The sequence below is a fragment of the Podarcis liolepis genome (assembly GCF_965112155.1).
Source record: "Podarcis liolepis genome assembly, chromosome: 4".
Lineage (NCBI taxonomy): Eukaryota > Metazoa > Chordata > Lepidosauria > Squamata > Lacertidae > Podarcis > Podarcis liolepis.
The window spans coordinates 46737234-46762385 of record NC_139558.1 but is presented as its reverse complement, the minus strand read 5'-3'; the positions used below and the strand labels follow the sequence as shown (position 1 = coordinate 46762385).

The window sequence follows — 25152 nt, the reverse complement described above, 5'->3', positions numbered from 1 at the left end:
ATAAATAGGCATATGCTGATCTAGGTTTTTTCCTGTTATGGAGTGTAATAGATTCATAATGAGATCTTCAGTGAAATGGAACTCAGAATGTTTGTGGCCTTTTCCCTTTTAGGCTATACTTGAGAATGACCTGACAGACTTTGCTAGAAAGGGATGTCAGCTTGTGGCTGCTATCAGTGGTGGCTGATGGCCATTTACTCTGGTAGGGCAGAACATCAACTGTAGGAGGAGCCAGAAACAATGTAAGGCAGAGCTCACTCTTGATTGTTTTGTCCCTATCTTTCTCTCTGCTGTGTTCTGCAAGGAAAACATTGAAACGAAGGAAGAGGAAGCTGTCATAGGCAGGGACGTCCCCTGGATTGGTTGTAAGTAAGAAGGCAGGAAGATGGGAACTGGTTAAGGGTAGACTGAAGCTGGTGGACCTGTGCTCCATTCTACCTAATGGACCAGCCTCCTCTAGTTGCTATTTTGGATCCTCAGAAGGCTCAATTGAATTGAGATTATTTTTTGTCCTAGAACTACCTATAATAACATAAGGTTCACTTGACACCTAACATCTTTAGGTATACACCTTAGGATTTGCTTTCACTCTTTATCTGTGTCTGACTGCATTCAGAGGCACAATTAGTTGAGTTACAGGAGAGGCCTTTCCAGTGGTGGCACCTATCCTGTGTAATATTGTTTCTCAGGAATCTCCGTGATCTCCAGTTTTGTAAGACTTGAGGCAAGTGGTTGAGATGTTCCAATTTTCCCAGGCTCTTGGTTTTTTAAGTTTTCTCGCATTTCACTGTGATTTTATCATATATTTAAAATTATGCTGATTTTGTGGGGCATTGCAGTCAAAAGATGGGTTATTAGTTTTCAAAATAACTGCCTGCCTCATCACAATCGGTATGCTGAAGTACAGAAAGGTCTAGTGAATATACAGACCTCTCCGGCGTCTTTAGTTTGATGTCATCCACTTCAATAGTTGAGCTTTCTGACTTTACAATTCCCTTTTGGAGTATGCATTTGTATAAGAAGTGATTTTTAGTTTGTGTTTTCTTCCACAGCATGCACAGCTACTTATCATACCATTACCATTTCATCCTATTCAAGAAAGTTTTCTGTTTCATACTTGTCTTTACTAGACAGTTAGTATATCTGAGAGTAATGTTTGTGTCCCTTTACTGAATATTTCCGGAAAATGAGTGGGAAATTTATGTTAAGAACATACTTAGCATCGTCTTCTTTGTGATAACATATGTCATCTTCAAAAAAGCAATCTGTGGCAATCTGGAGAAAACCCAAATTGCTGTTTGCTCTCATTGAGCGCTAAAGAGCGGTTTTCCCCATGGGAAGCAGCAGGGCAAGAGGAAGTGTGGATAAGCCCTAATAGGCCAACTGAACAAAGACAAGGGTAGTTCCCCGGAACTAAAAATGTTCAGGCTACACTCTGTGACTTTGTGTTCGTACTCCTTGAGCAATTTTCTCTTTACTTTTAGACCTTTGTTAAAATTGGACATAAACTATTCCTGATTGAGGTGCCTGCTGCTAAGATCTGCAGCTGGAGATATTAGCCCCTGAATGATGGGAAGTCAGTTCTTTTACTCAAGTTATTTGCATCACATTTAAATATATGGTTTTTCATTGCAGTAGTGGCAGAAAGTGTTGGCAGAGCACATAATTTGGGTATTAAATAATAAGGAGTTATACAGAAGCTTACTTTTAAACGTTGTTCCGAAACAAGTCAAAAGATGTTATCTAAATTATTCTTAATGTTGATATCCATCATCACTAAACTCAGTTTAGGTTTATTTGAATTGGTTTTATTTCACTGTCAGCCTTTTGATCTTGCTTTAACAGTGGATCCTAAAGTTGCTTTCAGTCAATCAGACTTACTATGAGATTTGGTTAGAAGCAGGAAGTTCTTACTGGACTCATTTCACTTCTTCACTTCAAAGGTAATGTAAGGATCAATAAATGTTGCTTGAAAGAATACTTAAAATTAATTGGAGGATGATCCTCCACCCTTTGTAAATCTGATCCTGTTCTCTAAGCAAAAACCTCCTGGGTTATACATTTGGATACATTTGATTCATTTTAATGCTACTCATTGCATATTTTATTGAGAATTCATAACATGGTAAATTACACATGGTAGATGGATTAGTATACAGTGGTACCTCAGGTTAAGTACTGAATTCGTTCCGGAGGTCCGTTCTTAACCTGAAACTGTTCTTAACCTGAAGCACCACTTTAGCTAATGCGGCCTCCTGCTGCTGCCGGAGCACGATTTCTCTTCTCATCCTGAAGCAAAGTTCTTAACCCGAGGTACTATTTCTGGGTTAGCGGAGTCTGTAACCTGAAGCATATGTAACCTGAAGTATATGTAACCCGAGGTACCACTGTACATCTTTGTCACTGGAAAATAAAGCTGCAATCGATTCAGATGCCATGGATTATTTAAGTCAATTTGGGCAAGACTGAATTGCAACATTACAGATTTATTAACCCTGGATGCACTCTTGCAGGGTTGCATGTTACATTCAACCTCTTTATCTACTAATCGGCTTTGGATCTGCATTGTCCTTTGGTCATCCTCTCTCTGTTCTTGGAAAATGCACATTAAATTCAGGTGGTTTGGTAGCTATGGACTAGCTAATTTTCCTATGCTCTGTTGTGGGCTTGGAGTAGAACATGTTTTAATGAAAGAGTAGCATTGCTGGTTCAAGGGAACAGGTTGCCTCCCTGCTCTGAGGCAGGAGGATGCTGTATGCATTCTGCAGACAACATCACCAGTGCACAAACACATTGTACATGTTTTCTGTGCAGGGGTTTTTGAGACTCTAGAAGGTTAGAAATATTAAATTTAATACTATAATAGATAATCTTTCAGTGCAGGTAAATCTATACTTTTCTATTTATAGGCTCTGTGAATCAATGGAAACAGCTGCCAAGCTTGTCTGATTTTTCTAAGCTTCTGAAAGTCACAGGCATTCTAGAGTCGTATTTACTTTGAATTAAAGTTTTAAAGCCCTCTGAGTCCTCCAGTCTGGACAGTAATATAAAGGATTTTTATTTATTTTTGGCGTTCCCCTTACTTCATATACAAATTTTAAAATTGTTATTTTAACGTTACAGGATGGTTAAAATTAATATTTCTCTCACTGAGAAATATTGAATAATTTGGATTAGTTTGACAGGGATATATTCTGATCTTGATAGATCCACAAATCTAGTTGTTTTCAAACAAAATAGGAAATGTAAAACTAACAATAGCTCATGTCCACATTTCTCACTAATCTTATCTGTTGTTTTTCTTAGTAACCCTCCAGTGTCACCCCCTTACCCCATATTGGTCAAATCGGGATAAATTAGTGCTTTCTTTCCTCTACTTTATTCACCCTACTGAATCAAGGCCACAGTCTCTGAGGCTCTATTTTTAAAAATATATACTTTTATTAAAGATTTCTAAATTTACAAAAATAAACTCAAGTTGTGTTTTCTACAGATCAGTTTCATTTATTGTAAGACAGTGTTGCATGCAGTATTAGGTTAGGGGGGAGGGGGAAGGGGGAGTGGTGAGTGGGCTCTATTTGACTGGTTAGAGTCACATTTTAGTAGGTCTCTCTATACAGAGTGTGAGAGGAAGCCCCTTCCTCTAGCCTTTTACAGATTCTTTCTTTGTGTGTAACATGAACGTTGGTGTGGGAGGGATGTAATCTTGGAAATATTTCAGACTGCCCTGAATTGATTAGTTTAAAAATGAATGCACTTAATAATCTTATGTAGCAACCACATATTCTGTTCAGCAGAGATTTTTATACCATAATAAACTGCACAATCAAAGACAGGCTGTTTTATAACACATGATTAGGAAGGAGGTGGCAATAGGAGAAGTTGTGCATCTCCTTGGCTGTGGGCATGTGAATGGGTATGTGAGCTTCATGCAGGTACACCCTGTGACATTTCCACGCCAGAGCAATGTAGGTCTTCCCTTTAGGGCCATTTACAACAAGAGAGAAAGCTGCACAACCACCTCAGCCATCTCCTCCTCCTCCTCCTCCTCCTCCTCCTCCTCCTCCTCCTCCTCCTCCTTCTTCTTCTTCTTCTTCTTCTGCGATCACTCGTAGCCAAGTAAGATTGTCTTCCATAAACACAGTTTTAGCAATGAGGCCGTAAGTGACTGTGGAGGCCAATTCTGGATCCACACGTCCTTCCACAGTGGGGACATTGGTTTCTGGGCAGGAGTTGATCATGGCGTGGATTTGCCAAGTGTGCCTTCCTCCTAGCATGTTTCTCCCTTGCGTCCTGAGTTCGAGTGTCTTCAAAGCCCATGACACCTTTGGTAAAGGCTGCTCTCCAACTGGAGCGCTCGCAGGCCAGTGTTTCTCAGTTGTCAGTGTTTATACTACATTTTTTTAGATTTGCCTTGTCTTTAAATCTCTTTTGTTAACCACAAGCATTACGCTTTCCATTTTTAAGTTTGGAATGGAGTAGTTGCTTTGGAAGACGATCATCAGGCATCTGCACAACATGAGCAGTCCAACGAACTTGATGTTGAAGAATCATTGCTTCAACACTGGTGATCTTTGCGTCTTCCAATACATTGATATTAGTTTGCCTGTCTTCCCAAGTGATGTGTAAAAATTTTCAGAGACACCGTTGATGGAATCTTTCAAGGAGTTGGAGATGGCATTTATAAGTGGTCCATGTTTCACAAGCATACAGTAAGAATGGTAGTACAATAGCTTTGTAAACAAGCATTTTGGTTTCCCTGTGAATGTCCCTGTCATCAAACACCCTGCATTTCAATTGGGGAAAAGCCGCACTCGCAGAGCTCAGGCAATGCTGGATTTCGGCATCAATGTTGGCCCTTGTGAAAAGATAACTGCCTAGGTAGGAGAAATGATCGACATTTTCCAACATTACACCATTGAGTTGGATTTGTGGTGCTGCAGAGGGGTTATTTTGTACTTGTTGGTGCAGCACTTTGGTTTTTTGGATGTTGAGTGATAAGCCAAGCTTTTCATAAGCTTCTGCAAAGATATTTAGAATGGCTTGGAGGTCATCCTCTGAGTGTGTGCACACTCAGCCATACTGCTTCCATCGCTCATGATATACCTACCTAATCTCTCTTTCTTGTGCTTATTGTCTGATCTTGTCTACCCCATTGACTTGTATGGAAGACTGGTATGTGACGTAAACAAATAAATAGGCTTTCCACCCGCCACATGAAGTGAGAAATTCTGTATCCCCAACAGATGTACAGAAGCCAGCTGAGAAGTTTTGTTAGTTTTACTTCCCTCAGACATCTTGGGTCATTCCTTATGACCAGGAACTGACACATATCATCAAAGAAAGAGAGTTGTTTGACTGATATATACACACTATATCTTCAAAGTACAGTCTTTCCCTCAAAAAATTGGGGCACTGCAGTTTACCACTCACAACATTACAATTCCCAGAAACCCTTAACAAACCACAGTGTGTGTTGTGTATACACAGCAAGGCCGGCCCAATACATTTTGGTGCTTAAGGCGAACTCCAAAATGGCATGTCCCCACACCAGGGGAGAAGTGAATATCTACATCAGAAACAAGGAAGCAATAAAGATTAACATCAGGCTCTTCTGCCCCTGTGGATCCTGCTGCCTGAGGTGGTCACCACACTTTTTCTCATGGGTGGGCTGGTTCTGGAAGGCAGTCAGAGTTCTGAAACTAAGGGAAGATGCTTTCATCTTACAGTCCCCTTGCTGCAGACTTACACTTGTATATTGACACACACAGTTTTCAAAAACTGTAAATTGCAATATCAATAAGTATGAGGGAATTATTTTAGCCCACTGTTGCATGCATGTAAACTTTAATTTAAAATCTTTTCTATTGCATCTGGGTAGCATTGTTTGCATGCAGATAAAATGCAATTGCTTGGACATCATACTGAGATCAATAAATTAAGGAGGTGAGCTCTACACAGTTCATAAAAATTAGATATATTTATATACTTGAACTTATAACAGTGGTGTGCATGAAGAATGACTTATAATTCATTTTATATTTATCTGTGCTTTCCTCCCAGTCCCTTTGCTCAGTGATATTTCAAAGAATGTTCATAAGGATTTTGATGCCAAAAGGAAACTGTTACGTAGAATTAAAACAACTGCATTCCATTTAGTAGGCTAGAAGAACTATTTGATCCCAGATTAATTGGATGTTGCTCAAAAAGCCTTTCTCCCTTTTTTGTGCAGCGTTTGGAAACACATGAACAGAGATTATTTGCAACTTCACCCATGGATACAGAAGTAGATCTGGAAGGCTACCAAACTGCATTAGAAGAAGTACTCTCATGGCTTCTGTCTACTGAAGATTCTTTGCAAGCACAGGGAGATATATCCACTGATGTAGAAGAAGTTAAAGAGCAGTTTCACACTCACGAGGTATGTGTGAACAACACGGATTGAAAAACCAACACAAACACTTCACCATCTGCTAATTGCTGATCTTTTATCTGTTTTGTGCATTAAGACCAAAAGCTTGATATGCAATTGGTACTTTGGTCTTCGTTTTGCTCTTGCTCAAAAGACTGTGTTCTAGCAACAGCCAAATTTGTTTGTATTAAAAAGTTTAAAATTGTTGTCAAGACATTTTATTGAATAAAGTTTAGAATTTTCAATAGAATCTGTAATTTCTAAATACATCTTTCTTTCTCTGGTGGTAATCTTTGTTAAAATTGTTTTTGAAGGGTTTTATGATGGAATTAACAGCTCACCAGGGACGTGTTGGTGATGTTTTGCAAATAGGCAGCCAACTTCTGTCATTTGGGAAGCTTTCAGAAGATGAAGAAAATGAAATACAAGAACAAATGAATCTTCTTAATTCACGATGGGAAAATCTCAGGGTCACAAGTATGGAAAAACAGAGCAAGTGAGTAAATATAAACTTGGGCAAATACTTTTGTAATTGGTGCAAATATTGTTGCAGGGTGTGCTATTTAGTTCAGATTTTGTTGTATTTATCTTGCTTTGCTGCAATTTCATGAGTGTCAAAATTGATTGTAAGAGAATGGAAGTGGAGCACAACAGATGGACTAGAGCCACAGATCTGCAAGCTCACATTTTAAAAGGCCTTATTGAGAGAAGTTTCACACTCAATACAAAAGTTATTCCCACATAAACTTTTATCTTGTTATTGCACTTTGTTAGGAAGGGAATGGGGACTTTCCATACCTTTGCTATCCCTATGTGAATAAACAGCCTTGGCAGTTTCAGAACTGGCAGTCAAAAGTGTAGGAAACAAGCACGACAAAGAAAAGTATAGTATGATCTGATATGTATCAGTGAGACTTTGAGTCTCATGATTGAAATTCAGCACTTGAAGGGTATACCTTGTTCAAAAGGAATATATCCAACATAGAAGGATGGGGAATTGCATTATATGTTAAGAATATATATGCCAATATGGAAACACCATTGAAAGAATCTGAGTAGCAACTGAAGGAAAGCAAAACAGCATACTACAGACTCCTCAGCCAGCTGGAAAGCATGGCTGATCCTTTCCTGAATAACTCTAGTAATGGGCTATTTCAAGCAGCCTAATATCTGCCTGAAGTCTAACTGCTGAAAATGAAAAAATTTAAAAATCCCACAATCCCCTGTGCCCTCTCCCCTGTGCCCCCTGGGGCAAGAACGCCATGGATTTGAAGGAAGAGTCAGAGAATCAGAGGGAATCACTGTCAAAGATGTCCCATGGATTTCTCACTGCCCCAGAAATGTTGGCACAGGATGTAGCTATACGAAGTTGTCTTGCCATTCTCCAACTCTAATATGTCCATCCCAGAAGTTCCAATCTAGCATTCTTCACAGGTAAGCCCCCTTGAGCTAAAGAGGTTCTCCCCACCAGGGGTTGATTGATTCAATCAGGCTGCTACTGAAGCAAGATTCAAAACTTTTGTCAGAAGTTGACCCTCTTGAATGTCATGCCTTACTTTCCCTCTGTTGGATTGTAGCTTATCAAAGCATGGACATGCTCTGTATGGATTTTCCTTGCTCGTTCCTGCTCTTTTGTCACTTGACTGTGATTGCTGTGAACCTCCTGGTTGACTAGGACCCTTGTTCTACATGGATCATCATCTGGAACAGAACAGTGTCCAATTAATTCTTGCCTAGTCTTGCTGACAATTTAATCTCTTAGAAGGTAAAGAAAGCAACAAGGGACTCTACTACTCTGGACTTATACCTGACCAATAGCAAAGAACTGGTTGATAAGCCTTCAGATAAAGTGCTCATGCCATCTTGGAGTTCACAAGAGCAAGGGATGTGAAAACTGAAGCTAGTCAGATGTGTACCCTGTGCTTTAAGTGAGTGAGAGCGGTTCCAAGAGCGATAATCAAAGCCATTTCTGATTTAGTTCAATTGGAATTTTACTTCAGAATCACACAAATCTGACAGAACCTAAGATAAAAAACAGCCTAGAACAGTGTGATGATAAGCTGCTTTAAACTATGATGAGATTAATGGCATAATTATCATTTACAGTAGAGCTTGATTAATGGAGCTCCCATATTGCAACGAGAGTTTGTCATATATTTGTACGTTTCTTTTTAAAAGCAACTTCGTTTTTTTTAATACAGTTATGGTTGATTATGTCATTTCAACTGGGTGTACTGCTTTCTATTCCAGTTCCAAAACTATAATTTCCTGATCTCTCCTCACCTTTTGTTAAGGAAAAAGGTGTATTGTTAAAATAGTACGAGACCCATACTTACATCAGAACAAAAGATTTGACAGTATTGCCAATCAAATACACAGTGTTTAAATAATTTCAGAACTGCAAGGACTGATGAAAAATACTGCCAGTTTAAAAACGGAACAGCCATATTTATGTACTTAGAAAATAGGCATGTGTTGTGTGGATGTATTTAAAACACTATTATTAAAATAAACTTGGCCCTAGTTGTGTGTTCACAGTGTCCTCAGACAGGTCGACATTAAAATATATATGTGATGGGTATTTGGTGCGTTTTGATATCAGTTGTTCTGTGCTTCCCTTGAACGTTAGGTCTCTGTAGCTGGAGTATACAGATTGATTTCTGATTCACAAGGTCACAGAGATCAGTTGGGTTTTTAAAAAAGCTTCCAGCTCACTGGTAGAAACTATTTTTAAAATGGGGTTAGCTTGTTTTAATTTGCAAATAAGAATATAAAATAGTCCTGCGGGAACAGTCCAGATTTTCTTAAACATCCTGCTTCCAACAGGATGCCTCAAGGAGGCCTGCAAGCTGCGTACGAAGGTGAGTGCTCCCCTATGGTTGGCTCTTAGGCAACTGCTTGCCAGTGGTGATATTGCCTCTTAATGGGGAGGTTTCATTTAGCTCCCATGAAATTGTCTCATCACCTTGTGAAGCAAGGGTAACTATTGTTGCAAGCACATTTTTCTGGCTCTCCCAGACTACTCTGATTTCAGTAAAAAGGTAAAGGGACCCCTGACCGTTAAGTCCAGTCATGGACGACTCTGGGGTTGCGGCGCTCATCTCGCTTTATTGGCCGAGGGAGCCGGCGTACAGCTTTCGGGTCATGTGGCCAGCATGACTAAGCCGCTTCTGGCAAACCAGAGCAGCGCATGGAAACGCTGTTTATCTTCCCGCTCGAGCGGTACCTATTTATCTACTTGCACTTTGACGTGCTTTCGAACTGCTAGGTTGGCAGGAGCAGGGACCGAGCAATGGGAGCTCACCCCGTTGCGGGGATTTGAACCGCCGACCTTCTGATCAGCAAGCCCTAGGCTCTGTGGTTTAAACCACAGCGCCACCAAAAAACTTTTTTTAAAGTACACACAGAACTGCGGTGGGCATAGTAAAGGGGATGTATGTTTCCCCAACCACAGTCATTGGATAAACTGTTTTCTCTGTGTGTGCGCACACATGTGTACATGGCAGTGTGTTCTGACCACATCCACCACTGGTGTGTGGCCCCACGTGGTTGGCCCTGGGTGACTGCAGTCCTGGTGCCAAAAAGAGGATTAGCCACTCCTGTTTTAAAGCAAGCCATGCTGGTGAGTGTCACCATCTTTCATGGCAGCTGTTTCTTTCTTTTGCGCTATGTAAAGAAGTACTTTTATTTGCCTCTCCTGTCAACCAATTTTATCGCACAATTTTGATGTCTAGTGTTACTTTTCCCATTCCTGCCATGAAAAGTCAGCAGATTAGTGGCTCTGCCCGATCAGCTGGACTTTCATGGGGAATGGAAAATGACACTTCAGGTAGGTACAATTGTATTTTTTATTCATAAAAACTGGTTGGTTTTTTATAGTGATTATTGTTAATGATTTATTGTGTTTAACGCTGAAAGCCACCTGATGTGAAATCAAATGTGTGTTGGTTTTCTTCAGTTTTTCTAGCTCCATAATACTCCCTGATTGGGAAATCAGAATCACACTCCATATTCCAAACAGGGCCACACTTTAGATATGTGTAAAGTCTTTGGTAATACTGTATTAGCCATCTTATTTTCAATCCCTTTACACATAAGGACAACCTACTCCTTTTTGAACTTGCCATTCTTTAAGAGAGCCTCTTGAATGTACCATTATTATTTTTTGCCTTAATGTGTTGTTTTGCTGAATTTATTGTGTTTTAATTGACTGGATTATTGTTTTGCATGGTTTGTCATCTGCTCCATTTAGTAAGAGAGAAATGTAGGTTACAAATGTTAATAGAAATAGAGGAATAAGTAATTCCTGATACGGAGTTTCTTTTATTTCTGGCACAGACTGGGTTAAAAGATTTAATGGTGTTTATCGGTCATGACTCCCAAAATCTTTTTCTTGGTTAGTCACCAACAGTTCAGTGTATATGTGAGCTTACAAATTCTTTTGCCCTGATATGCATCACTTGCTTCAAATGACAAGTTCCCAAGAGTATGAAAGGTACTGGGATAATCAGTTTTGTCCTTGAAGCAAATAAATGCTTGAGGACAATGTAATAGTATATCATTTTCCTCTCTTTGGGTAAACTATAATTATTTTGATTGAGGAAAGCATCCTATCAAAATAAAGCTACTTATGTCCAGAAGAATCAGTAAGGAAAAGCCTTGGGAAAGCAGTAAACCCTAGTAATCTGAAGAATAAAACAGGCAAGAATTGCTGGGCTTGACTGGTTCAGACATTGGGGATAAGAGATTAGCCCCCTGTGCTGGAAGAATACTTGGTTATAGAATGGAATCATAGATAGTTTGAGCTGTGGCATGTATAATACAGTCTGCCATCTTGCCCTGATGGGACAGGAGAAGAACAATCTGATAAACTGCCACCACTCAGCTCCCAGTGGTGGTCCCTCTTTCTTCTAACTGCCACCATAGCAAATTCTTACCCTGCAGAGAGGAGGGCAAAAATAAGTTGCAACTTTCAAGTAAACAGTCATATTTCAATTTTATGGTGATTTTTTTTGGGGGGGCGTGATATTGTTGCAACAATCTTAGGTAAACCATTCTGTGGGGACTCTGAACAGGGGCATAGAACTACTTCCAATAAATAAATATAATCATCATGACTTGCAATGTCATGTGATGCCAGATGGTGAATCTCATGTCATTAAATGAGTTTGTGCCTATCCTTAATCTTGACAGTGTTACTGGGATACAAGTATATTGACCAGAATTATTAGAAGGAAAATGTATATATGTTATTTTTAAAATATATTTTTATTCATCGACATAATAATGCACCAGAACAAAACAAAAAAATATTGAACTATTGTGTTCTTACTTTTGCTCTTTACTGGTTAATCTGCTAAAGGTTTTTCACCTACTCGTTAAAGCTTCCTGCCCTCATAGATACCAATATTTTGACTCTCTTGCATAATTGGCAACAAAATAATGCATGAAGGCTTTAAAAATTGAATCTGTTTAGTAAAAGGTCTTGCCATGACAAATTAAGTTATGGATATTTTGAGAACAAAAAGGCTGGTTTAACATCGAAGCACATTGCAAAGATTTCATAATTGTCCTTAAATTAGATTTCAGTATTAGACCTTCTGTTAAGCATTAGCTAAAATAAATGTGTGAAAGGTTAGAGAAAAACTTCATACAAAAAAGTGGTGGAAAAAATCGCTTTCAAAAATCGCTTTCAACCATAATGTTCCTTGTCTCAATAAACATTGATATACCATGTTATAATTAAACCGTTGCCATATCGTAGCAATTCTTTTCTGTATGTGATTGAAATCCATTTGCTTCTGGGCTGAGAGACTGGAAGCTGATTACTAAAGTAAATAGCAACATTTCACCACAGTTTGATATAATATGACACAGAATGAAACGGTATATTTGAAATACTGGGTCTATAAATATATGGACTTTTCCTTAGCTATCTCAGAGGCTATCAAAAACACATTATTCAGAGTTGCCTAAGAGCCCAGAAGAAACTGTGAATTGGCCAGTCATTCTAAATCTCTCAAATGGTGTTAACAAATAACTGGTGGGGGTGGGGGTGGGGTGCGGGGTTGTGAAAAAAGATAAATGATAAATATTAACACTAGTTTAACATGATAAGAGTTGTCCTCTTTATTTTTGTAGTGTAGTTGAGGCACACTGGTGGTCGGAAACTAAAAACAAAGGACTTAGAATGGCTTGATAAAGCACTTGAGTCAGTCACAGAGTGTGGCTGGTGAGGGAAGACGTGGCTTTCTAAGAATCCCAAAGGCCAAACAGAGAGCCTTAAAGGGCCGCATTTGGTGTCCCCATGCCTGAGGTATCCCATCCCTTGCTTAGATAAACAAATATGAATTGACAAAGGACTTCTCTGTCCACTTCTTAGTTTCATCCCAGGGTATGTATTATTCACCATATAATTCAATGATAAAGCATTCCAGAATTGACAGCCCACTATAAGTCTTCACAATTGTTTGGGAAGGTTACTTCCCTTCTCCCCCCCCCAACCCCCCCCCCCAAAAAAACAAACCAACAACCTCTCCTGGCTGTTAAAGATTCAAAATGTTGGGTTGTTTTGTAGGACAGGGAAGAGGTGAAAGAAGAAAAAGAGCCACCACTGTTTGTATTCTTACTCTGTCTTGCTGCTATCCCATTAATACTGATGCAAAAAAACGCACTGGGATATTTAGGGAATGGTAGAGACATACTAGTCTCACACAATACAGTTGTAGTTGTTTGTGTTGTAACAGTTATAGCAGGGACTTGGATCTCTATCTGGATTTGACCCTTTCTCAGATGTCAAAATATTTGCTTCTTTGACATTATTATATAGGGAAATCAGTTAATACAGTGTAATTATACCAGTCCTAAAAGTATTCAACATTTAAGTGAATATGGTTTTGGTCATTTCTCTTCACATGTTCTAATTAAACCCAAGGAGATTCTGTAGATCATGACCATAATCTGAAAATTCCCCAAAGGCAAGCAAAGTGTTGTTTTTCTAATATGTAAAGTGACTAGTATTCTGAGGCATAATTATTTTTCATTGACATTTCCAGTGAGAAGGATTTTGCCCTATCAATAGTCCAGTTGTTGATTTTTGTGAGCCTTAAAACTGGTTATTGAATAATGAGTATAACACTTTGGCCATTTCACTGTAGTTAAAATATTACTAGAAATCTCTGTGTTTTAACATGCTGTATCATCAATCTACTGTAATATGAATGGTTCTTAAGGAAAAATAATTTTGATTTCCACTGATTACCATTAAATACATATCTGCTTCAAGGAAATTCTATTTTATTTGATGTTACCATCTTTTTAAATATAACTTTTATGCTGCATCTAGATGACATTGTAAACATGTTTGGATGGCCATCTGTCATGGATGCTTTAGCTGAGATCCCTGCATTGCAGGGGGTTGGACTAGATGACCCTTGGGGTCCCTTCCAACTCTACAATTCTATGATTCTAAATAATTATACTCCAGTGTTTTCTCACAACCTGTTCTAGATCTGTTTTGTGTCCCCCGTTAAAAAGAAAATTTAATGGAATTTTGGTGCTAGTATGGATATGTCAAGTGCTATTGAGACATATTAGGGATTCTATTAATTACATATTTTCTTTGCAGGTTCTATCCTTTAGTTTCTGCCCTTTAATGGCATGTCCTTTAGTGGCAGCAGGACTGCTTGTTAATTACCACTTCAATAGTACCTCTTAGTTGCCTTTTAAGGACAATTTCCATTCTTGTGGAGGTATATATTTCTTTTGGACCATTACTGAGTGTCCAATTAATGAGGTCGCCTGGGTGGTCCCACACAACTCAAACAATAAAATAATTCAACCATCAAAACTTAGAACAGAAACTATAACAATAAGGAACAATAAGCAATGTTTTCCATTAGTAATGCCACTGCTGCACACAGCAGTAAGCAATAAAAGAGAAGAATTGCAAGCAGGAAGCAATTAACATTGGAAGGAACCTTTGCTGAATGGAACATTTCATAAATAGAATAGAATTGTGGTGGAGAACCTGCAGCCCAAAGGCTGTATACAGCTCCCAGCCTAATTTACCAAGGGTTGTCAGGAATGCTAGCTTCAGCACACCCAATGACCTCTGCAAGTTTCCTTTTTGGGGTGTGGGAGGGGGATAAATATGTTGGTTACCTTTCCACACTACCTGGTCAATGTTCAGATGGCAGCAATGGCCATAATGCACATGCAGAAGAACCTTGGCCATGGAGAAGTCATACTATGTTATGCGATAAGTAAAACTTCCATTTAAATTTATTGAGGGGAAGTATTTATATATATTTGCAGATTTATAAACCTATTCACAGCCACAAGCTATCAGAGCAGTGTAGAATAAGATAAAATTAAGCCTTTGCACCCTGAATGCTTCTCAGGTATTTTCATTTTTTCCTTGTTAGAGTTGAAATCATTGAGATTTACAATTTTTAATACATGTTTTACATTTTCAATATTATGTATTTTATATTGCTGCAAGCCACTTTGAAAACAAATGGTGAAATGCTGGATATAATAAATGAATAAAGAAATGTAAATGTGTTAAAATACAAAAAAAGCAGTTACTTAGCAGTTTCTTATAAATGACTAAGGCCCAGGGGCCGGATCCGGCCCAATCACCTTCTAAATCCAACCCATGGACAGTCCAGGAATCAGTGTGTTTTAACATGAGTAGAATGTGCCCTTTTATTTAAAATGCATCTCTGGGTTATTTGTGGGGCATAGGAATTCGTTCATTTTTTCTTCTTCAAAATATAGTCCATCCCCCCTACAAGGTCCGAGGGACAGTGGACCGGCCCCCTGCTGAAAAAGTTTGCTGACCCCTGGACTATAGCATGGAAGCAACCACACCCTGTTCCTTTATTTGTGAACTCCTCATCAAAAGTTTATTTTTTTAAAAAAAGTTTATTGGTATGGCTAACATGAGGCTATGGTAAATAATGAATTGTGACCTATAGTAAACAATGGACAGATATATCATATGTTACATCTGCTTGACTTTAACTCGCTGTGCTTTTAAAAACATATTTTCCCAGTTTGCACCGTGTTCTGATGGATTTACAAAATCAGCAGCTAAGCCAACTCTCTGAATGGTTAGCTAAAACAGAAGAAAGAACAAAAAGGATAGAGTCAGAGCCCTTGGGACCTGATCTGGAGGACTTAAAGCGGCAGGTAGAAGAGCATAAGGTAAGCAAAGTCAACAAATTTATTGAGTCCATTTGTTTCTAGGGGATATGTAAATTAAATATATATATTTGAGAAAATGCCAACATAGTATTCTTGGGAAATTGAAACATTTAATAAAAGCAAATCTAGATTGAAACTGAACAAAACCTTCAGAACATGACACAGAAATTCTGGATTTTCTATTAATAAGTCCAGGATTCTCATCATTTTCTTCTTTCTTTCACACAGCCATTATTCACAGAATAAAAAGTGGGCTGGGGTGCTAAGGGAAAAGGGAATTTCAATATACTATTTACTGGAAAACACAATAATAACATTTCAGATTTTATTATTCCCCTGGTTTCTTTTGCTGTCTTGTACTTTCCTTCTAGAGTCCTCCAGTTGCAAATCGACACTATTAGTTATTATAATTGGGATTTCTAATCTCATTAGCAGTGCTGGGACTCTGAGCATGCAGCCCCCGAGCACTGTAAAGTATTCTAACTGAGTGCCTGCCTTTGTATTGGAAAAGATGTGGAATGTTTTTGAAAAATGAATTTAATTATAAAAACAACAAGCTAGCACATAGTGAACAAAAGACTTTGGTACAACTGTCTTTTTTGTTGTGAGCTTCTGCTATACATAAAGACTGCAAGCCTAAGCCTATATCCAGTTTGAGTGAATGGGTTTACTTTGGTTGACAACTTGATTCCTCCTATAAATAAAATACATAAACCATTATAAATGAATGCAACTTTTCATGACTAATTAAAATAGAATGACAATTAATATACTATTATTATTCATAAATAGGCTGGGAAGTGTTTGACTGAACATCACACTCACTATAGCAGTACATAAAAATTAGTTTCCCCACATACATATACCTATTTATTGCTGTACATATTGATCTTAGCAAAGCAATCTGAAAGGGTCATAACATTTTATGCACATTTAAGTTCCAGGTGTGCCATACAGATCACAGTGATACCCTTGCTCTGTTCTTCCACTGACTGGATTCAGTAGTTCTCCAAGGCAGGGGCAAAGAAACATTTTGGTTTCATGAACCAGATCCTCCTCCTCCTCCTCCTCCTCCTCCTCCTCCTCCTCCTCCTCTTCTTCTTCTTCTTCTTCACCTCCTCCCCTTTCTCATTTCACTGTAAGGTCACAGCACTGGTTAAAGTAATTAAAACACGTGTTTAGCTTTTGCCAAAAATTATATAATGAAGATGACAGACACAAATTTTACCTGAATGATACAGCAAGGTTTCTCCTGTGCATCTAACCTATTCTGCATCCATACGTTCCAATATCAGTGTGGAAATGCCATTCACTTATAGCTGTTGAGACAGGGTACTAGCTCGATGGGAAGAGTTTGGATTCCTGGATTAGGGGATCCATGGTGTTTTTGTAGGTAGAGAGGTCAGCAACAATGTCTGCTTCTCTTTAGGTCTGTTATCTAATACCATCACCATAATTATTTTCCTTCACTTCTCTCTGATGTGTTTTTTTTTATATATATATATATATAAATTTTTATTCATTTTCCATAAATAAAGAATGAAACAAAACAAAAACATAATTAAACACAAAAATGACTTCCCCATACCACCCCTTTTCTGCATTCTTGTTTCAAAATTTTCCAGCAACCCTTTTGTATTACACTTATTTCTATTTCGTGAATTTAACTTCCAAAATATGTTTAAAACAACTGTAGTTCTTTATCTCTTATAACCCTGATCCTCTAATTTTCCAAATTACAACAATTTTTAAGGTAAACTTTAAACTTGTTCCAGTCTTCATCCACCGCCTCTTTCCCTCGGTCTCGTATTCTGCCAGTCATCTCTGCCAGTCCCATATAGTCAATCACCTTCGTCTGCCATTCTTCCAACGTGGGTAGATCTTGTGTCTTCCAATACTTTGCTAGAAGAATTCTTGCTGCTGTTGTAGCATACATAAAGAATGTCCTATCCTTCTTTGGCACCATTTGGCCCACCATACCCAGGAGAAAGGCTTCTGGCTTTTTATTAAAGGTTCTCTTCAGAACTTTTTTAATTTCATTATAGATCATTTCCCAGAAAGCCTTAATCCTCGGGCAGGTCCACCAAAGGTGGTAGAAGGTTCCCTCCGTTTCATTACACTTCCAACATTTGTTATTGGGCAAATGATAAATCTTTGCTAACTTAGCCGGAGTCATGTACCACCTGTAGATCATTTTCATAATGTTTTCTCTTAAGGCATTACATGCCGTAAATTTAACACCAATTTAAATCTCTGATGTGTTTTGTAACCTTTTATTTCCTTCCCGAAAAGGATGATTAATTCTTTTGTCCTTGAAGGTAAATGCTGCATTAATGGTTACTTTTTTGTCTGCATTATTTGCCTCATCTGTCAAATTTAACACTTGGCTCAGTTCCTAATGTTTCATTTTCTTTTTCTTAACCCAGATAGGGGAAACAGACCTTAAAATAGTGATCATTCACTTAAATAAACTAGAATCAATCAGATGGTTCACTCTTAAGGCTAGGGCTTCTACATTAATCTTAACATTCTTCTAGTACAGAAGGAAGCATCTTCTGGAGCCTATGAGCTGACCAGAATGTCTAGTTATCTAAAAAGTACATCCTGGAAGATACGGAGATCAATGAGACTTCCAAAATCCCTCTGACCTTCTATATGAGTAGTTCCCCTCCTGTAACTATATTTGAGTTCTAGTCAGAAGGTGGTAGTCTTGGCTTGCCCTCAAAGGCATGTCCTCTGAAGTAAAAGGTAAAGGTAAAGGGACCCCTGACCATTAGGTCCAGTCGTGGCCGACTCTGGGGTTGCGGCGCTCATCTCGCTTTATTGGCCAAGGGTACAGCTTCCAGGTCATGTGGCCAGCATGACTAAGCCGCTTCTGGCGAACGAGAGCAGCGCACGGAAATGCCGTTTACCTTCCTGCTGGAGCGGTACCTATTTATCTACTTGCACTTTGATGTGCTTTCGAACAGCTAGGTTGGCAGGAGCAGGGACCAAGCAACGGGAGCTCACACTGTCGCTGGGATTCAAACTGCTGACCTTCTGATTGGCAAGTCCTAGGCTCTGTGGTTTAACCCACAGTGCCACCCGCGTCCCTAAGTCCTCTGGAGTACTGGTACCTAAATCTTAAATTTTCCAACCAACAATGATGTTTCTCCCACTAGGTTGGGATGCAAATAAAGTTACCAAATGCATAACAAACGGGATTACTTTGAATGCTATCCCTAGTAGAAGGTGTGCCACTTAACATTAGCAGTAAGTACCACTGACATTATGGCAGACAATTAAAACGCCATTGACATGGAAACATTGTATTCACTCTGACCAAGCGCTGTTAACCTCAGTGTGCTTTCTTTAACTGTCCAATAGAGAGCTAAGGTACATTATGCACCAAGCTCTTCCCCTTTATAGCATAGTTAATCTACATTTATAGTGCAAAGATGAATTCAAGAGATGATCTTTCATTATTGGACAGTAGCATAATTGGTGAGGGTTGAGCACTATTTCTATTCCCTTCTTCTCAAGTCCCCTGCTCAAACACAAAAATAGCCCTTGCTGTGAGGCAGGCAGCTGTGACTGGAGGCACTTCCAGGCCCCATCTAAGCATCTTTCCTCACTAGGGACTGGAAGAATTGCTACCAGTCCCAGCATCCATGGCAGAAAATAAATGTTCCATGAGGTGAAGAGTAGAATATAGAAATACTAATTCAAATAAATAAACTGCAAACTCTACCTCCAAGTCATAACTTTTGGTGTTTATGTGAAAATTTGCAGCAGGTTGAAACGTGAGTCAGCTAGAAGCTGTTGATTTTCAAACTCAGTCTGATTAACATATTAAACATGTAAACAAATCAATTTTGGTTCAGGGCTTATGATTACAGGATACTGAATTGTGTGATCTGTATATATGTTATTGCAAACCAGCTTAAGTGGCACGAGATTAAGTTATTCTTTCTTTCTGGTGAAGGATGGTGACACTGCCATTATTTCCTTGGCATAAGTCATTTCTTAGACAGTATCAAATATGGTACATGATATTACAAAACAATATATGTTGACAGTGTTCTCTTGAATACATCAAGCTACCACAATCTTGCATCCCATCCAACATACTGGTTTCCTCTGTATATGCTGAATTTTGCAAGAATGAATTCTGTTGTAAATTCCACTCTCCTCTCCCAGCAGGAGCGCTGATGGAGATTGGACAAAAATAGAGTTTGGAAAGTTACCTTAGAGCAGTCTTGCTTTTTCTTATATCCTTTGGATTCTTTTGTTGCATTTCACAATTTCATTTTTAATTTGTTGTGAAAAACCATTCTATCCCCTAGAGAGGAAGTGAAGAGCTACTGTAGGAAAGAGACCAATTTTCTTGGTCCTGGTACACTTTATTATTTAATTATGCATTTTTTTACCATTTGGGGGCTGTGATTCTTTGATTTAAAGCCCAGATTAAAGAAATGAAATTAATTATAATACCTAAAGCACTGATTATATTCCCTTTCCCCAAAGCCTTCAAAAACCTGTGATAGGTCCCAGGACTTTTAGGTTGATTCACACCGTGCCCCCCTGCCTGCAATTGGATAAAAGAGCTGAGCAATGGTTAGGCAAACTTCTACATCTCAGCTGATGAAAAGCATCAAAGGAAGCGCCTCAGAAGTCAATACAGTATAACCATTTAATACCAGACTCATGAGTGCTAATAAAAAGCATTCCCACCAGAGAACGAATAAAGTCCACACACTCTGTTTAAGGGAAACATTATTATTGCCCTCTGAAACAGGCAGCTAGAACATCTTTATAGCCATACTACATGGATATACCGGTATATTCACTAAGCACTACAGTAATTGTAATGTTTGTAGTATAATGTTGTGCGTGTTTACTCAAAGGTGTCAGGGACTGGCAGGACACAGATGAGTGTGCGCAGAGGGAAGTGGGGCTGGAGAGGGGGGTCGGTGAATTGTGGAGAACTGTACTAGGTAGGAAGCAAGAAGCAGAGGCAGCTTCAGAGCTGGGAGGTGGAGCACAGGATCAGTCAGAGGAAGAGGCAGGTCATGGAAGTGTAGGGCTGGGTGCATCCCCACCCACTCCTGTACCACTGTCACCAGAACCAGGAGGGGATTGAAGAGGGATGAGCAGAGGAAGCTTTCCACATAGGTATTGTCTCTGGCTACATGCATGCAGCCCATTGAGGGAAGGTACATAAACTTGTGGAGGGGACTTGTCTCCTGTTGCTGCAACTGCTCCATAGAGCGCAGACCTGGGAATGGCTGCTTAGATGCTGGACTGGTGTGTGTGGGTATTCCGAGCCATAGAAGTGACTGTAAGTGCCAGCTTTGACAATAAAGAGTTAACTATCTGGCGTGTGCATTCCTTTGGCTGGGGAGTGCCCTTGACAAAAGATGGGTCCTATTGAGTTAATTGGGGCTTACTCCCCGGTAAGTGTGTAAAGGATTGCAATTATACTGCCTAGGAAAAATATTTAGGATTGCATATCTTGAAGGTTTGTGAAAATGAGGAAGATATTGGGCGGTACCCAACATTTCTGGAACTTTCCGGTCTCCTCCCCTATGCAGTCTCCCTCCCCGCATGCTCAAAATCAGAGGAAACCCTCTGGAAAAGATGCGGGGGCAAGAGGAAATAGAAGTGCTATGTCACTGTAAAGGCATAATTTTCTGCTAGTTCTGTTCACAATATTGTCGTCGTCGTCGTCCCCATCCCCCACTTCTAGTCTGCTTACTTCATCAAAGTATGTAATAACACATAAGTGATTTGTGTGTGTGGTTTTCTCCTCCCTTTTTGTCTTAGGCCATTCAAGAAGCCTTGGAGCAGGAACAAGTCAAGGTTAATTCCCTCACACATATGGTTGTTGTAGTAGATGAAGCTAGTGGAGACAAAGCTACGGCTGCATTAGAACAACAACTTCAGGTAATTATTAAAGTGGTATGTTTGTGACAAATAGCATCACACATTCTACAGGAAACAGTTCTGTTGTGATAAGAACTTGTCATAAATTAAAGGAATGAATTGTTACCGTTTTTTTCTTACATCATGAACTTGAGTGTTTATAAAAATCTTCATCTTTTTAAGTGTATATCGCATGTTGACTGAGTAACTATTACTTTCCTTTCCCATCTATGCCTTGGACATATTGAAGACATTTCTCTCTGTATGACAGCCTGAAGGGTGAAGTGCTAATATAAGAAGGAGGAATTGATCACACCAGAAATGCTAATGTTCCAGGAAGAACTCTTAACCCAGTAAAGTGTCTTGGACACACTCATCCCCCTCCCTCACACACAGGGTGAAAGTATCAAGCTGTTCATGCCACCTTATTTGAACACATTATACACCTGGATATCCAGTTTCTTCCTGAGAATAATGCAGGCCTTGTGGTAGTGGTTCACATGTTTGGCCATCAGTTTGAGTCCTATCACCACTGGAGTCCCTCAAACCACTAGTTCCGCCACTAGTGATTACTGAGTCTGTCACTGATGCATCTATGGCAGGGAGGAGGGACTAGTGAAGAAAAACAGCAGAAACCCCTGGCATCTTTCCAGCTTCTTGCTGGTCTAGCAGAATTTTAGAAAGTCTATTCACTGCTTTGTCCACCAACATTGTGACATCCTCATCTCCACCACTGCTTCAACCCACCTCCCACTCAGCATCAGGTTCATCCTGCTGTTTGTTCTTGCTCCTCCACAGTGCTCAGGCAATGCAGCCACCCTTTTCCAATAGGCAGTGCTGAGGTGGACTTTGTGATCCCACAAAGGGGTCCAAAATACCTGGATTTGTCATTGAAAGAATTGGGAAGGGGGAGGCTTTATTGGATGGCCAGATACCTTTTGCATGTGTTTTAAAATAATTCTCATTGTTCATTGGCTTAATTCCTCCGTGTGGTGAAGGGAGAGGTGTGCACCCAACACTCATACTCTGTTTTCCTTAAAGGAATTCTTGAACGGGCTCTTAACTACAGTTGTGTGGCTAGGCATTGCAAGTAACCACAGGGAAATTACCCAGAGGTTTGGAATCTTTTGCCATTTGTATGTGAATGATACAAGAGCAGTTGGTGGGACAGCATTGCTTCCCAGTGTTGAGTGTTGCTGCCGGTAACTGAAAGGAGGAGGGGCAAAGCTCAGTGTGCTGCTGACTGGGGACCAGGAAAGCTAGAGGACTGTATCATCTTTCCTGTCCAATAACTCTTTCTGAGGTGCGTTTTGTGTGAATCTGAGTATTGGCACCCACCTTTGAAATACAACCCTGAAAGAACAACCTTTCGGGGGGGGTGTGTGTTGTTTTTTTGGCTATATTAAAACATTTTTGCCAGGCCTTTGGCTTGATTTCTGAATATTATCTGGCTTTAGCTTACTTTAGTTTTTAGTCTTGTTTTGAAGATTGCTTTCACAGTTCGTTATTGACTGTTGTGCTATTTTTTTATATTAAAAACAAATCACACCAAAAAATAAATAAATGTATGGTTAAAACTGTAGTGTAGTTTCAGGACCGGGGAGGTGAGTATAAATACCTTTGCTAGTGAGTAAATATTTTTCCTGCATGCGTATGTTTGTGGCATAAATTTCCCTCCAAAATCTTACCTGTGCAAGTATTAACTTTTCTTTATTCGCTAGCTTCATTTCTCCTATCTATTGATGCTCCTCCACCATTGTGGTTGTCTTTTTCTTATGTTATTACTGGGTTGTCTTCTTTGTGAGACAGTCATATGGGTAATGCCTGTAGAGTAGGAATCAATGAATAGAATGGTGCATTCAGCTAGATTTTACAACATGACAGCATCACTAATAACCAATGAAACCAAGTCAGTTTTGGAGCAGTGTTTCTTGGATCAGTCAAATAATGATCTCAATGACTTTGGAACTCTGGTGACCACAGTTATTGGTTATGACGTGCCATGATGTCAGATTTGGCTATGTGCTGAGATCACTGAAGGCAAATGAGGCCAGTTTAGGAAGAAAGGCTCTCACCCTAAAGAGACATTTTCCACTGCTTTTGAAGAAATACTATTTAACAAAATTTATATACTGCTTGATTATAATAAAACCTCTTTGAAATTTACAAGAAATATTATAATAAAAAGTGAAAAGCAAGCAATTTATAACATTTAAAGCATAATTAGAATTAACAGTAAACTAAAAAGTGCTAAAAACACACCAACATATATGTGCCTGAATAGGCTTACCTAAACAAAAATGTTTGAAGCAGGCTCTTAGAAAGAGTACATCGAAGGCACCTGCTTCATGTCAAAATTACTTAAGGGGAGATTTCATTATTATTTGATGTTGCCAAATATTACTTCAAAAGCCCCTAATATTTAATTGTTCTGCTACTCAGTTGTAATTCTTACCAATGTTGTTATTCGATCAGTCTGATTGTTTCAATACTTTGCACCTTGTCAAACAGTTGATATGTGATTCTCGGAGCAGTGTAATTCTTGCTTCTCTTTGAAGTCATGCTAATTTTCAAGTAGACTTTGTCATCTTGTTTTGATTTGGTGTAGCATGTGAAGCTTCTTCCAGCATGCAAATTGGGCAGTATTGTATCAAAGGAAGTGCCAAGTCTGAGTGTCCTTTAATCGTTTTGCTTGGTCTTGGCTTCTAGTTTAAAGGAACACAGTTCTAAAGAGAGATCACAGACCTTGTGTGGAGCTCTTACTGCAAGTGCTAACAAATAATACTTTTTTAAAATATATTAAGTGAAGTTGACTCAAGTATATATATATGTGGGTGTGGGTTGGTATATGCACTCTCATGCACACACCTTTTTCAGAGGAGTGTGCAATATATAGACATAAATTGTCATACTATTAAAATAAGGGCAAATAAATGAATTCCAATGGACAGTAGTAAGGAAACATGAAGCATAGCATGCCACGGTAGTATATCAGGGAAGCATGCAAAGCAGGTATATCACTAGAATTTTTTAAAAACTCGATGTAGAGTCAAGGGATTCCACACCTCCTCCTCCTCCTCCTCCTGCCCTCACCTCTGCTGCTTCACTGTCTCCCAGGACCAGAAGCAGATTGAAGTGGGAGGAGCAGAAGGTTACACTAAGGTGGAGTCTTCGCCTGCTTGTGTGCAGCTCGGATAGAGGAGATACATAAGCTGAGGTTGGGGGTGTGCCTCTCTGCTGCGGCAACTGCCTCATCGGGTGCAAACCTAGGATTAGCTGAGAGACGCAGGACTAATGGGCATGCCTTTTCATGACTTGTTACTGTACTTTTGACAATAAAGAATTAATGCCTCACTTTGCGCATTCTTGTCTGACAGCATTATGACAGTATACTTTATAACTGGTAGTTGAATACAGTGGTACCTTGGGTTACAAATGCTTTGGGTTACAAACACTTTGGGTTACAAACGCTGCTAACCCGGAAGTAGTACCTTGGGTTAAGAACTTTGCCCCAGGATGAGAATGGAAATTGTGCGCTGGTGGCGCAGCGGCAATGGGAGGCCCCATTAGCGAAAGCGCGCCTCGGGTTAAGAACAGTTTCGGGTTAAGAACGGACCTCCAGAACG

General features: G+C 39.4%; 1 protein-coding gene across 21 annotated transcripts in view; it reads left to right on the top strand.

The window, feature by feature from the left end:
* DMD (dystrophin) overlaps window positions 1-25152 on the top strand; it is a 1010042-nt gene that overhangs the window by 380762 nt on the left and 604128 nt on the right. For all 21 annotated transcript variants that reach the window (XM_083498284.1, XM_083498278.1, XM_083498289.1 and 18 more), the window contains 4 exons: window positions 6233-6421; window positions 6727-6908; window positions 15472-15622; window positions 21428-21547. In XM_083498284.1, coding sequence (XP_083354410.1) covers window positions 6233-6421; window positions 6727-6908; window positions 15472-15622; window positions 21428-21547 — 642 coding nt within the window. The remainder of the gene's footprint in view (window positions 1-6232; window positions 6422-6726; window positions 6909-15471; window positions 15623-21427; window positions 21548-25152) is intronic.